The following is a 14,775-nucleotide window of genomic DNA, read 5'->3' as shown; positions in this document are numbered from 1 at the left end:
TTCAAATTGACCAGGTTGTGGATATGGTCAACTACATGAAAATCAAATTGTGTTTGTTCACCTATGCGTGGCATCTGATTGTACCTGGGCAGTACTTGTATGTGATGGTGCTCTTGTGCAAGAATTCTTGTGGGGTACTCTGTGAGTCATGTGAGTTGTGGCCCTAACAGGGAACTTAACATGATATCGGGAATTGCCTGTCAGGCATGATCGCACACAGTGACGTGGGCCATAATGGCCCGTCATACTTTCATGCCGCTTGCCGCTACGGCAAGCGGCAAGACGTTTTAATCAATGACAAGCTTCGATTGTGCCCGTTTGTCTGCAATGAGCGTGCGTCGCGCCGCTCAGCGACAAAGGTATGAAACAAGCATTGGTCGGACCTCATGTCTAACATAATAACTGACATAGGTCAATATCCTTCCCGACATGCTTAGTAGCCAAGTCCGTAGAAGATTATTATTCTTGTGATCCACACACTATGTTTTTGGCAAATTTCAAATCGACTTCACCCACCCCCGTGCCACCCGCCCTATGACGCTACGTCACTCATAGTTACGCATAACAATCAGAAAGCAATCTACAGCAGGCCCTTATTTGAAATGATTACTTTTTGCAAACAAAATGAAGAACACGAGAACAAGGCGCGTCGTTCCACATGCCGAAGGGGTTGTCGAGGGACTCGACACAATCTTCAAAGCCATCATTATTTGGTTCGCCCGATTTCCAGGGAGTGTAGTCTACTGGAGTACCGTCACTCCACATAAATAGACCTTCAGTAGCTTGGTCACTCAACCCGGTCCACACCTGTGCAATAATGGATGTAATTTTGTGAGAGCAGGTGATTGTGAGTTGAGGCTTTCTGACTCTCAATCAACTCTGGATGTCTTTCTTCGCGTTCTTACTTGTTGTTTATCAAACTTCAACATGTTTAAGTAAAAACCATGGGTATGTAGCTTTAGAATCGAGCGGGTGCCAAGACGGCACCCAGCAAATTGAGTTATAGAGGTCCAATGTCACACATTTTCAAGAGCAAGTCATGAAATATCTCAAGTACTTTAATGTTATAACCTACGAACTTTTAAGGTTACATGTAATCTGTAGGGTTGTTGAACTTGGACTCGACTATTATAGAGTTTGGTTCATCTCAAGTTTGGTAGTAACGATTTATTTTCTTATTTTCCGTGCCGCAGTATCAAATCGCGCGCGTAAAGTTAAGCGCCCTAAGTGTGCACGCACGCGTACATGTGCGTTTTGTTGGCACGCTTGCAGCGCAACCGCGGAGAAGCATTGACGTCACTAACAAACTTGAGCTGAAACAAAGTATAGAACTGAGAAGATAACTTTTAATATACTATTTTGATTTAATAATGTGGAGCATTTTGAAAAATTGTAAATGACATCGTTATTGTAACCTTTGACCTTTACCTCATTGATTAGACATCCTGGAGATACATGACCTTGATTTTGTTTTATTTCGTGGGACCAGACGAACAACTTTATATTGATATTTTACAGCTTGATCAAATTTAATCCCCCGTGTGACCTTTAGCCTCAATAACTCAATTTGCTCAAGAGTTTATCTTGCATCAAAAAGATTCTGAATCTGCATGCCTTACTCTTATATTTTCTTTTTTTTTTTTTTCTTTCTTTCTTTCTTTCTTTCTTTCTTTCTTTCTTTCTTTCTTTCTTTCTTTCTTTCTTTCTTTCTTTCTTTCTTTCTTTCTTTCTTTCTTTCTTTTCTTTCTTTCTTTCTTTCTTTCTTTCTTTCTTTCTTTCTTTCTTTCTTTCTTTCTTTCTTTCTTTCTATTTCTTTCCTTCTTTTCTTTTCTTTTCTTCCTTGCTCGCTTTCTTTCTTGCTTGCTTGCTTGCTTGCTTTCTTTCTTTCTGCCTGTCTTTCTGATTTACTATTATTTATTTATTTATGTCCTGTATATAATCTTGCCTATTTTTGGCAATTCACGTAATGTTGTAACGGTACTTACATTACCACGTCCTGCAAGTCCCTGGACAAATCTGTTTTCGACATAAGAATGAATGCTGGCAAGTTGAGCTCCATTGTTCCTGCAGTAGTTGTTAGCATTGGACCAAGAATAAGAACTGCTAAAATAACGATAGCAATTCTCTTGAAAGAAATACCAGTACTGTGGACAGGAATCTGCAGAAAATATACATTCAATATCTTAAAAACCGAGAAGGTATATATAACTTCATTAAAATATTCTGTCACTTTCTGTGATATTTTTCATACTGTCGAATAACATTTTACTATCAGCTGTCCTCGTATAACCAGGCCGTGACACTCGTCAGGGCAGCTAAAATAATTTCCTTTCTGGGAACGTGAACCGCTGTTTTGGAATATTTTCTGCGCGCGTATGACTACAGGTGGTGTCCAGGCACGTTACACACACTTACTGACGCACGACTCGTGATACCATACCATGGATTGTAGAATTGGTTTTTTCTTTCGGAAAACATAGGCCTACAAGTTATATGATTTATAAGATTGGTGAGGCTTGTTTTTAATATAAAACTGACATTCGGTGATGGAATCGATAGAATTGATAGAACCGTACGAATGGAACGAAGTGACGTATTGAGAAAATTCGAAGACGTGATCAAAGACTACTATTTCTACCACAGGGAATACCCCCCGACAGCCAATGAAAAACATGCTTTTCTGGAGAAACCCAGCAGCCTGCCCGTAGACTCGCACGCACATACTCAGGTACAACAGTTAGGCTCTACCGCATGTTACTCTCTGGGATCCCAGCAGCGGTGTGTATGATCGTCTGGTCTGGAGTTCATGTTGACGTAGCACCGTTAGAGAATACAGTGGATCGAGTCATACAACATTAAAATCAACACACGGCATCTTTTTAATTTGCTTACATAACGTTCCTGTCACTGGTATTCAGTTTATTTATCAGTTTAATCGTCAAGCTTAGCAGAAAATATTTTACGAGTGGTAGTGTTCACAGAATACTTTCAGAGCTGTATTAATGATTTAGGATGTATTGATTTTTTTTTTTTCTGCGACTCTGGTTGTTTTCTGGCAACGCCGGTACCACGATACCGTGGATTTCGTAGCCCTGTTAAGCTCTAGATCATTCCCTGGTTGCTTTCTGGGGAAAGCTTTTCGAATGGCGTGTTATTGTTAAATACTATCGCTACCTTCGTAAACATTAATGCCGCGAAGAAACAACAGCATGGCGTACAGGTGTATGTTAAAAAAAATAATAACAAACATTGCATTTTATCCACTTACTCTGTTCACAATATACTCCTTTGTAACCCGAGGTGCATTGACAAACGTACCCATTGATGACATCTACACATGTCCCTCCATTCATGCAAGGTCCTGAAGCACATTCGTTGATATCTGTTAACGTATAAGAAGGACCCTGAGCGTTAAACGTATGTACCAATGCAGTATCATAGCATCCTTAATCAATTATGAGCAGGGGGTAACAGACTTTTAAACTTAATTTATACGCCAACTTCAGCTCACCCCACCCACCCACGCGCCGCGTCTTTGTCATAATTTTGTTCGATTGTGTATTGATGGGTTTGGTCTCCTCTTTCCATTGATACCAAAAAATTACAAGCATCCCCTAATGTTTAATCAACGTTGGATTTCAGCCGAGAATCATAGACAATGCGAAATTGTGCAATATTCATCTTTAGAAATGATATGAAACTACCATTATAACATAGTATAAAGTTTCATGCCTATAATATTAAAATATCTTGCAAAAATTAGACAAAATGTTTACATGAACCTCAACACCTCCCCATGGTAAGTGCATTTTCTTCCGTTAAGCGCATAGGACTGCATCTACACCCCCCCCCTTCGTTAGATGAGGGTTAATACACAATATCATTAATCGCGTTTATGTACACACCTGTTTGACATATTCGACCACTCCATCCAGGAAGACACTGACATTCATATTCATTGACGCCATCCACACATTGACCACCATTAAGACAAGGTGTGCTAGTACACTCATTGACGTCTGAAACATAGACAACGTTTTTAATTTAATCTTCTTGCAAATGAAACATTAAAACCAGTGTTTAGTACCTGCGTCGATATCTGCCCGGTCCTAAGCTCCATTTGGTAGGTGATAAACTCTTCAAAATGGTTTCATATCAATTGACAGCTAAAATATTTCCCTTTACAATGAAATTACATTTGAAATAATTACGGCTGACTACATGTCTTGTGAATGTAGTGGGGTTTCAAAGACAGAATGTACCAAGTGACAATTATTTTTCTGTGCTCAAACGACGCTAGTCTCTTACCTTAATAGTGGGGGGGGAGGATTCGCAGCTACAACAGCCTGGCACCTCTTCCTTATGATGCCTACCAACCTGGTCACACGTTGTTGTTCTTCCATTCCTCAACCGGGATTCGTCGCAGATCATTCAATGTGGTTGCATTGGTTACTCTGGCACGCACAATACGACCAAGTAGGTCCCACAAATGCTCAATCGGGCTGATGTCAGGCCATTCCATTCTCTCAACCACTCTCATATTCGTTTTAACAGAGCCAGGTTAAAAAAAAACATGTGGGAGACTAGCGTTGTCATCTTAGAGGATTGCATTTGGCTGAATTGCGAAGATATGGGATTTCAATTTGCTGCACTGAATAGTGGTCAATTTGGCACATTCTGTTTGTGACTCAGTACATTTACAAAATGTGTACTCGGCTGTGAAATAATTATCCATGAACAATAAACATTCGGATAACAGTTAACATAAAAAATGTTAATATTTCCTTTAAACTATGTTGAAATAAAACATCCTACAAATAAGAGGAATGTAATGTTATTGTTTACGTATGTGCACCGTGCAGGTTCAAATTGGTACATTATCACCGTATGTGTCAGTTTGAACAATTCAATTCAATTCAATTCCCTCAAATGAGGGAAATTTATTCAGTATATAAAGGCCTCCGGCCCTAAAATACATTGTAAATTACATAAACAATATTAACGTATACATCTACTGACGAAAGTATATATCTCTCTTCTTACATGCATTAAATAGATATTTACACAGATTTTTCAAGATCCTGCTATCAGAAGTCTGCATGAATTGGCAATACTTCAGTTCAGTTGGGTTTTCACGATAGTATCTAGGTATAAAACGTTGCCGCTCATTCCTAAAATAATCACACACTAGAACAAAATGCAGTTCATCTTCGACCAATCCCGACTCACATAATTTACAGAGACGTTCATCGCGTGGTATACCTTCATATCTTCCTAAAACTACTTCCAAATTCAAACTACCCAGTCGGAGTTTAGTCAACAAAATCTTCATCATAACATTTTCAATTATAAATAAATACTTTTCACATATGATATCAGTCTTAAAGATTGAATAATATTTTAACTTAGAATTAGTACGCATAGACTCATCAAAACGTTGTAGTTCTATGTCTGTACAACGTTGCTTAAAAAGTGAAATAAAAACATTTTTATTGGCAACACCTTGTGCAATCCAAACGTGACCAAATCCTCTAGAAAACAAAATGTTTTTGACAGCTAGTGCCCAACACTCCTGGCCACGTTCGGCTTTGTTGTACTGAAATTTATAACACTGAAATAATGTTCTATTATGACTTAATTCAAGAATATATAGCCAATACTTGATAACTCTCATCAGAGTTTGAATAAACAAAGGATATCTGCCCAATTCACCTCGCACACCATCACTAGAAGTTGTTTTTGGTATGTTGAGTAGGTACCTGCAGAAACTTAAATGTACTCTTTCAATTAACATTGATTCATCTGTTCCCCATAATTCGCAGCCATAAAACATAATTGGGGCAATTTTAGTATCAAAAATTTTGCACATTACATCAGGAGGTAGGCGACCAAATTTACTGGCAATGCTTTTAACACTGAAAAGGGCTTTCTTAGCCTGTACACTTAAATACTCTTGTGATTTGATCCATGATCCAGACGAACTGAATGTAACTCCTAAGTACTTAAATGAATTAACAGTGTCTATTTGCTCGTCTAAATAATACCATTTTTCATATCTCTTTAATACACCACCACGACGAAAAACAATGATTTTGTTTTTCTCAGTATTGACTGTTAGACCCCATACTTTACAGTAGTTAGCAAGAATATTTATTTGTCGTTGCAGTCCAAATACTGTATCACTGATCAGTGCTAGATCATCAGCATAGAGTAAGTGGTTTATATATGCGTCGCCAAGTTGGATTTCCTGGATGTCGGAAGAATTCAGCTGTTGACTCAAGCTGTTGAGGAACAAATTAAAAAGAAATGGTGATAATACAGACCCTTGCTGAACACCTGATAAACAAGGAAAAGAATTCGTGACTCCATTAGGAGTTTTAACATGTGCATTTAATTGCATATACATGGAACGCAACACTTCAAGGATGTTACCTGTAATTCCAGCATCTTTTAGTTTAGAAATGAGCAGTTGGTGATTCACAGAATCAAAAGCTTTACGAAAATCTACGAAAGCAATATATAATCGACCTTTTTTACGTGACAAGTATCTATTAATTACTGTATACATAATAAAAACATTATCTGTTGTGCGATAACCTTTTCTAAAACCAGCTTGTTCTTGGCAAAAGAAATTCACTGCGTCTGCCCAGAAGTTCAATCTATTCAGGAGAACTCCCGAGAAAACTTTACATAGAACTGAAATAAGTGATATACCCCGATAATTACTGGGCTCATCACGTTTACCTTTTTTAAAAATGGGGACAATCAGCCCAGTGGCCCACTGCAAGGGAAAGCAAATAGAGCTTAATATTGCATTGAATAAACTTACAAGCATATCGAGCAAGACTTTTGGCGAATGTTTAAGAAATTCAGCAGGTATGCCATCGATACCAGTCGCTTTGCCCTGTTTCAAAGAGTTCACAGATTTAGCTACCTCATCCTCAGTTACTTCAGTGTTAAGAAACGTATCCCATTCGGTGTCACTTTTATTGGCCTCGTCGGAGTGGTTAACAGCAGGACACTCACTTTCGATGATTTCAATATCATCATCACTGGCATCATCTTTCTCTGGGTTAAAAAGATTTCTAAAATGATGCAGCCACTGATTGGTTGATATACGATCAGATACACTTTTAGGAGGTGACTTTATTTGTGCCCAGAAAGTTTTGATATCATTACTGTTGAGGGAATCAAGAAGAGACTGTTGAACAGAGGTCATATGTCAGAGATTAAAGCACTGTTAAAAGCACAGTCTATTCCCAACCAGTGAAAGTCCCGTGTTTTGTATGCTGTTAATTCTCGCATATTCATGAGGTTCGATCGTTCCATCGTGCCGTGCCTAACAAGTGTTGTGTGCCTCCTTCGCGTATACACAATAGAGCGTTGCGTGCCTTTGCATTTACGCGATAGACCGTAAAACTATGCGGTATGTGCGTAGCACTTTTGCCTGTCGCATTGAGGTGATTTTTAGCATAGTATAGGCCTAATGGTCATTCAAGGAGGGGAAGTTATGCTGCATGTCGTCATTCATGAAAATGTAGGCCTACACAGTCATGTTGCTATAATTATAATACCGATCGTAGGCCTAAACCCGTTGATGTTGAATAGAATAAATTAATGTCGTTTCCTTCTTTTTTTTTTTTTTTTTTATTAAATCGTGTTTTATTTTTATTTGTTTATCATCATACGGTAAGTATTAGGCCCTAGGCCTAGTAATAATGCTATTATACAATTTTATCAAGTTTAGTCAAGTCATTTTAAGCAGGGCGTGGAAATAAAACGGGAAATATTTACTCTTCAAGAACTTTAAAAATAAATAATTGACTTTTATTTTTTATTGATTTTGTTGAAATATTATTCTTTCAAAAACAATAGCACTTCGTTCCTATCTAATACCGGTACATATAATAGGCCTAAGCAGAGATTAGAAAACAGGGGAATTGCCTAATTGCCTAATTGTTTATTAATTATTATCATCATCCCCATTATCGTTATTGTTATTATTGTTATCGTTGTATGTAATTGAAATTTCTATTGTTATTACATTTATTATTATTATTATTATTATTATTATTATTATTATTATTATTATTATTATTATTATTATTATTATTATTGTTGTTGTTGTAGCCTTTACATTGTTATAATTTTTTTAGTGTTATGGCATGGGCCGTCGACTTTGCCTGAAAGTAGGCCTATTGTCGCCGCGTCGCGCTGACCATGGCCGGACCATCATCTGCAGTGGTCGGGCGGGGCATTGACGTGAGCGCTGTTTTAGACCCTATAATATTAAAATCATTATATTTGACTGAAATGTAGGCCTACAGCTGTAAGCCTATTATTAATTTTTCATGACAATATTTTCAATGGTAATTCTTTGCGGTAGCATATTTATAGTAGTTTACGTACACCTAGGATCTATGACCAAAAATGTGTGATAATTCATGGATGAAAATCACGGATTTTTGACAATCTGATAATCTTGCATTTGATATTTAAATGGATTTTGAAAAAGCAATGGATGGTTTTTTGAATAATCATAACCTATATAGCAGCATTTTACTCAAAAATGTACTTTTTTCATGTGAAAATGTGGTATTTTTACCCCAAAACATTAAAAAATCAAGAAAAATACGTTGTAGGAAATCACCGATAATTACAAAATTATTTTAGATTTTAGCTTTAAATTCATTATTTTCCAATTTGTACATGGATTTGTGAATTATTTTATCGAAAGAATCAGCGGTAAAGACACAAAAATATTTTTTATAGCCCCAGATGAAATTCCCGCCATCTCGGAGAATTTCATTTTTTTGATTTCGAATTGCGCGGCAAAACACCGCTGACTAGTGCGTGCGTAGAAAACTTTTAATTATAATAAATCCCTCCCCTATTATGATATTTGCACACTTGCCGTTATTTTAAAGAAAACATGGGTAAAATATAACGTTTAAAGGTATTTATTCAATTTTTCTCACTGATTCATTCGTGGTAGGCCTACCGGTATTACAATTTTTAACTTCTTTTGTGAAACTTTAACCTATGACCACCACATCCACCGTGATCCGCGGGTGACCATCTTAGCCTGTTATTTGAAAATTGAATGCACGCGCGCGCGATGAAGTTTTTACATGCGTTTTTTTAGTACAAGTTGAGAAGGCTGTAATTCGTATGACATAAATCTTGCACAAGTAATTTTAACGGAATAAATTATGTCAATCGGTATATATGTATTCTGTTATATTGAAATTAACTATATCTTTCACAATTTATTGAAAATAAATGAGTGTTTTGGCGCAATCGGAGGTATGTGCAGATTTGAGTAAAAATCGTTCATGTTGTACTTGCACATTTTGAGTAGCCTTTACGCAAAATTATTCAAGATAAAACGAATGAAAATATATTGTATAATGAATTTGTAATCTCCTTTTAAAGTTACTGCCTTTAGTTTGTCTATATACTGTAAAAAACGTGTTTTATAAGAGTTTTTGTGTTAGTGTACCTAGCGCATCTGAGCGCCTTCATTTACTCTGCGATCTTTTACCTCTTAAACGACTGCGTAAAAAGACTACGCGCGATAAACCTAGTTTCTACTTTCGCGTTGAAACGAACAGCCGTGGGAACGATCGGCCCTCATTATCGGGTGATGCCGAGACTTTGACTGTTTGCAGTTTGTCTGTATCTCTTTAGTCCATGATTAAAAGTCACTCTGTTGATGATTTTGTACAATATGTAATAGACCAATACCATGTGATGTGTTAATTAAATTGTGAATGTTTTTAGCTGCGGGTAGCAGCTCTATAAGTCACCATGTCTCTCCGTTAATAATAATAATAATAATAATAAACCATGCTTATATAGCGCTTTACACCAAAGTCCCTAAGCGCTTAAACAAATTATACATAGACAAAAACATAACAAATAAACATTAGTATGCAATTTTAAATAAATAAGTTTTCAGAGATGTTTTAAACTGATTAATTGGGATTCCAGGTAAAAACCACATGTACCTGCTCACGGTCAAAAAATTTTTATTGCATGAGGCGAAGGGGCTTTGGTAGTAGGTTACAAAAAGTCACATCAAAAATTCCTCCTGAGCTTGTTGCCATAGCAACGGCAGATTTTATGATTTTAGCGGTTTTTGCTTATTTTGGGGTGAAAATAAGAGAAAATATACACTTTTCTGAATTGCTCTTGACTTAAAATTTGAGGTCAAATTAAAAAGCAACCTTATCACCATAAAGTACCATCTTTGCACTTTTCACAGGTGTAAAAATATTTCAATAATATTTCCCCATGTGCAATTTTAGGGATGGGCAACATTGACATTTTAGCACTTTTGAAAAAATGACATTTTTACCCTATCTTTGAAGTCAAAAAATTAATTTTGCTTGAGCACCCAGAATTATTTCCTCTTTGGTGGTACTTGAGCAGACATTGCCCCTTCCAAATCTGGTAAAAAAACTCTGGGGCTATTTGTCCTGTAAAGCCAGTGTTGCCAGAAAGTTTGCCAACTTTCAAAAAATGCATTTTCGAAATAATGCATTTTCTACATATTTTCTCTTTAAACTTTTTATACGACCAACTTAATTGAAATATTGACCCTTTGCGTACAAGATTTGACACACAACTGCTTCCGGAAGCAACACTTAGAGGCTGCAGAAGAGTCGTGTTCTGCAAAAATCAGTATTGCCAGAAAATCCGACTTTAAATCTATAGATATTTCCAATAAGCGCATTTACTACAGGCTCTAGGGGGAGTTCGTGTACATGACTCTTTTACATGAGCATTTTCATGTTATATAAATTATGCAAAGACCTTCAAAAATTTTGAGTAAGAAAATCAGATCAAGTGCAATCAAAAATGGCGTCCAAAATGGCCGCCAAATAGGGATTTTCCATTAAAACACACTATAGCAACATACAAATGATCTAATCATGAAAAAATATTGATACAATATGTTTCTAATCAACGGAAATACATATATGCCCATTTTGTTTCATTCGGATTTTAAACATTCAAAATGGCGTCCAAAATGGCCGCCGGAATAGCCTATTTCCATTGAAATACACTAGAGCAACATGAAGTTGATATAATAATAAAGTATTCTCAGTGGAATTAATTTTTATAACCAAAGGAAATAAATATGCACACAATTTGTTTCATTGGTATCTCTCAAATTCCAGTGTTGCCAGAAAGTTTCCCAATTTTTTAAACTGCATTTTTCAAAATAATGCATTTTCTACATATTTACTCATATAACTTTTTACACGACCAACTTTGGAATATTTACCCTTTGCATACAAGATTTGACACACAACTGCATCCGTAAGCAACACATAAAGGCTGCAGAAGAGTCGTATTCTGCAAAAACCGGTATTGCCAGAAAAGCTGACTTTTTAAATCTATATTTCCAATAAGTGCATTTTACATAATTAAATTTATTTAATTATTTTAACTGTTACCGTTATTTTATCTAGCTTTATCAGTGCATATGCTAGCACGATCTCATACAGGTTTTGAAACTTGGGCTTGGTGTTGCCAGATAGTATGAAAAACTGCTGTCACCCAAAGACCCCTTAATTTTCCTTTCAATTTGTCACCCAAATACCCTTATATATCCATTTGAACAGCTAGCAACCAGTCACCTATCACTGATTTTGTTACTTCTTTTGAAAAACAAAGCCATCAAAACCATTTGAAGCCATTTAGAACTAGTTGTTTTACATTTAATTTGACTTTTTCTTTTGTCTTTTCAGTTCGGTGAAAAGTATGGAGAGTGCATATAGCCTTTCCCTAGTTAACTTTATAGCTATAGCCTAGTTAACTTTTTCAACATAGCTGTAGCCTATTAAACTTTAATAACGTAACTGTAGCCGAGTCCACTTTCCTAACATATTAGTACTAGTAGTACTTACAATCGTTTTGCAAGGATGGATTATGTATAAAGCCATGACCATGCATGTTACCAAGAAGCTGGTTGATGAAGACACATTTATCATGTGACTAATCAATGTCATAAGAAGTATACCATGAAATCCATTCTAGAAATAATATCAAAACGGAATCCTAAGACTCAAGACCAAAAAGCATCTTAGTAGAACAACATAGGTGTTACAAAGCCCAGTTATCCGACATCCGCCTAGAACAGTTTAATTGTCTCTTGACATTGCTAGAATGGATTTTAGGCTATTATTTCTGATAACATTGATTAGTCACATGATAAAATAAATGTGTCTCAATCAACTAGCATGGTCTCTTGGTAACATGGTCATTATGTATTTCACCGACTCTCGCATTCTTTTACCATTGCTGGTACTTGTACCATTGCTGGTGCTTAGTGTTATCACCAGTTACCCAAAAAAAACCTTGTATTTGGACATAGACCCTATAAACTCATATCTAGGGTCTATGGTGTGGACCGCGCAGCTCCGAAAAACACATGCATTTTACGAAAGTAGAGTTCTGAAAGACTCCTGATTTTTATAATTTCAGCTGTAAAAGACCTTAAATTGGTCATTTCTTACATTATCTAGGTTATTCCAGACGATGATTTTGCAACCAGAAAGTTAAGACCCTTGATTCTAACCGTTTGCAGGTCCGAAAGGCCCCCTTTTACCGGTTCGCCGTTAGCTCCCAAAGACCCACCATCTCCAAATTCCAGTGGAGCATATCGACCCCGGTAGGGGGCACTTTATCTCATCAAGCGAAACATCGTGGGAAGTGGGATTGCTTTATTAGCCAGAATCCATCCTTGCAAACAGATTTTAGGTACTAGCACTCAGAAGTTAGGAAAATTGACTCTGCTCAGGCCCGTACGCAGGAGGGGTGCGGGGTGCGACCGCACCTCCCCAAATTTGCAAAAGTATACAAAAAGTCCCAAAATGTAAAAATTTGCGAGCGTAGCGAGCCAAAAAATGAGTTTTTTACGTTTTTTGGTCAAAAAAGATCCAAATTTGGGGGGAAAAGTCCACTTTTCACAAAATTGCCCCCCCCCCTTGGAAAAAAAGTCCACCTTTTCAAAATCAGCACCCCCAAAAAAAAAAAAATCCTGCGTACGGGCCTGACTCTGCTACATACCAGCTAGGTTACGAAAGTTGAATAGGCTACAGCTATGTTGAGAAAAGTTAACTGGGCTATAGCTATATTAAGATAGTTACCTATAGGCTACAGCTATAACGTTTACTAGACTACAACTACTAAAGTTCACTATGCTACAGCTTTGTACTCTCCAAATAAGTAATTATGGCATCACACTGCTTATTCCATTTGGCTCACGAATCGGAAATATGAATTCTATTTGTATTTAATTATTACTAGGACAGTTAACTGGAAATATCCTAATTTGGCGGCCATTTTGGATTCCATCTTGAATTGCAGAGATTCAAATGAAACAAATTGTGTGCATATTTATTTCTTTTAGTTATAAAAATTAACTCCATTGAAAATATTTTATTATTATATCAATTTCATGTTGCTCTAGTGTATTCCAATGGAAATATGCTATTCTGGCGGCCATTTTGGACGCCATTTTGAATTTTAAAAATCCCAATGAAATAAAATGGGCACATATTTATTTCCGTTGATTAGAAACATCAATTGTATCGATATTTTTTCATCATTAGATCATTTGCATGTTGCTATAGTGTGTTTTAATGGAAACCCCTATTTGGCGGCCATTTTGGACGCCATCTTTAATTGCACTTGATCTGATCTTCTTACCCAAACTTTTTGTGAAGGTCTTTGCATATATAACATGAAAATGCAAGGTAAATTTCTGAAAGAGTCATGTACAGTGTACACAAACTCCCCTAGAGCCTGTAGTATGCGCTTATTGGAAATATAGATTTAAAAAGTCAGATTTTCTGGCAATACCGGTTTTTGCTGAACACGAATCTTCTGCAGCCTTTCAGTGTTGCTTCCGGAAGCAGTTGTGTGTCAAATCTTGTACGCAAAGGGTCAATATTTCAATTAAGTTGGCCGTATTAAAAGTTATATGAGTAAATATGCAGAAAATGCATTATTTTGAAAAATTCATTTTTTGAAAATTGGCAAACTTTCTGGCAACACTGGCTTTACAGTACAAATAGCCCCAGAATTTTTTCACCAGATTTGGAAGGGGCAATGTCTGCTCAAGTACCACCAAAGAGAAAATAATTCTGAGTGCTCAAGCAAAATTAGTTTTTTGACTTCAAAGATAGGGTAAAAATGTAATTTTTATAAAAGTGCTAAATTGTCAATGTTGCCCATCCCTAAAATTGCACATGGGGAAATATTATTGAAATATTTTTTGCACCTGGGAAAAGTGCAAAGATTGTACTTTATGGTGATAAGGTTGCTTTTTTGATGTGACCTCAAATTTTAAGTCAAGAGCAATTCAGAAAAGTGTATATTTTCTCTTATTTTCACCCCAAAATAAGCAAAAACCACTAAAATCATAAAATATGCCGTTGCTATGGCAACAACCTCCGGAGGAATTTTTGATGTGACTTTTTGTAACCTGCTACCAAAGCCCTTTCGCCTCATGCAATAAAAAAATTTTGACCGTGAGCAGACACATGTGGTTTTTACCTGGAATCCCAATTAACAGTCTGAGAATTTTTCACATGTAATGGTAAACTGTTCCAAAGTTCAGAGGCAGCAATAGAAAATGAGCGATGACCATACTGAGTAGAATATGATGAGCTAGTTAGACGAAATTGTGTTGACGATCGAAGACTACGTGGAGGCGTGTAATGCTGTATGAGTTCTTGTAGATAGACAGGTGCAAGATCA

At 36.5% G+C, this 14,775-nt stretch overlaps 1 protein-coding gene across 5 annotated transcripts in view; it reads right to left on the bottom strand.

Moving 5' to 3' along the window:
* Positions 1 to 537: 537 nt before the first annotated feature.
* The window catches only part of LOC140168307 (versican core protein-like), a 48,229-nt gene continuing 33,991 nt past the window's right edge, over positions 538 to 14,775 (bottom strand). For all 5 annotated transcript variants that reach the window (XM_072191660.1, XM_072191665.1, XM_072191664.1 and 2 more), the window contains 4 exons: positions 3,906 to 4,019; positions 3,269 to 3,382; positions 1,986 to 2,158; positions 538 to 807 (listed from right to left, as the gene is read on the bottom strand). In XM_072191660.1, the coding sequence (XP_072047761.1) occupies positions 607 to 807; positions 1,986 to 2,158; positions 3,269 to 3,382; positions 3,906 to 4,019 (602 nt within the window). In that variant the 3' untranslated portion in view covers positions 538 to 606. The remainder of the gene's footprint in view (positions 808 to 1,985; positions 2,159 to 3,268; positions 3,383 to 3,905; positions 4,020 to 14,775) is intronic.

The sequence above is a fragment of the Amphiura filiformis genome, chromosome 13 (genome assembly GCF_039555335.1).
Source record: "Amphiura filiformis chromosome 13, Afil_fr2py, whole genome shotgun sequence".
Classification (NCBI taxonomy): domain Eukaryota; kingdom Metazoa; phylum Echinodermata; class Ophiuroidea; order Amphilepidida; family Amphiuridae; genus Amphiura; species Amphiura filiformis.
This window is presented reverse-complemented; position numbering and strand designations above follow the sequence as displayed.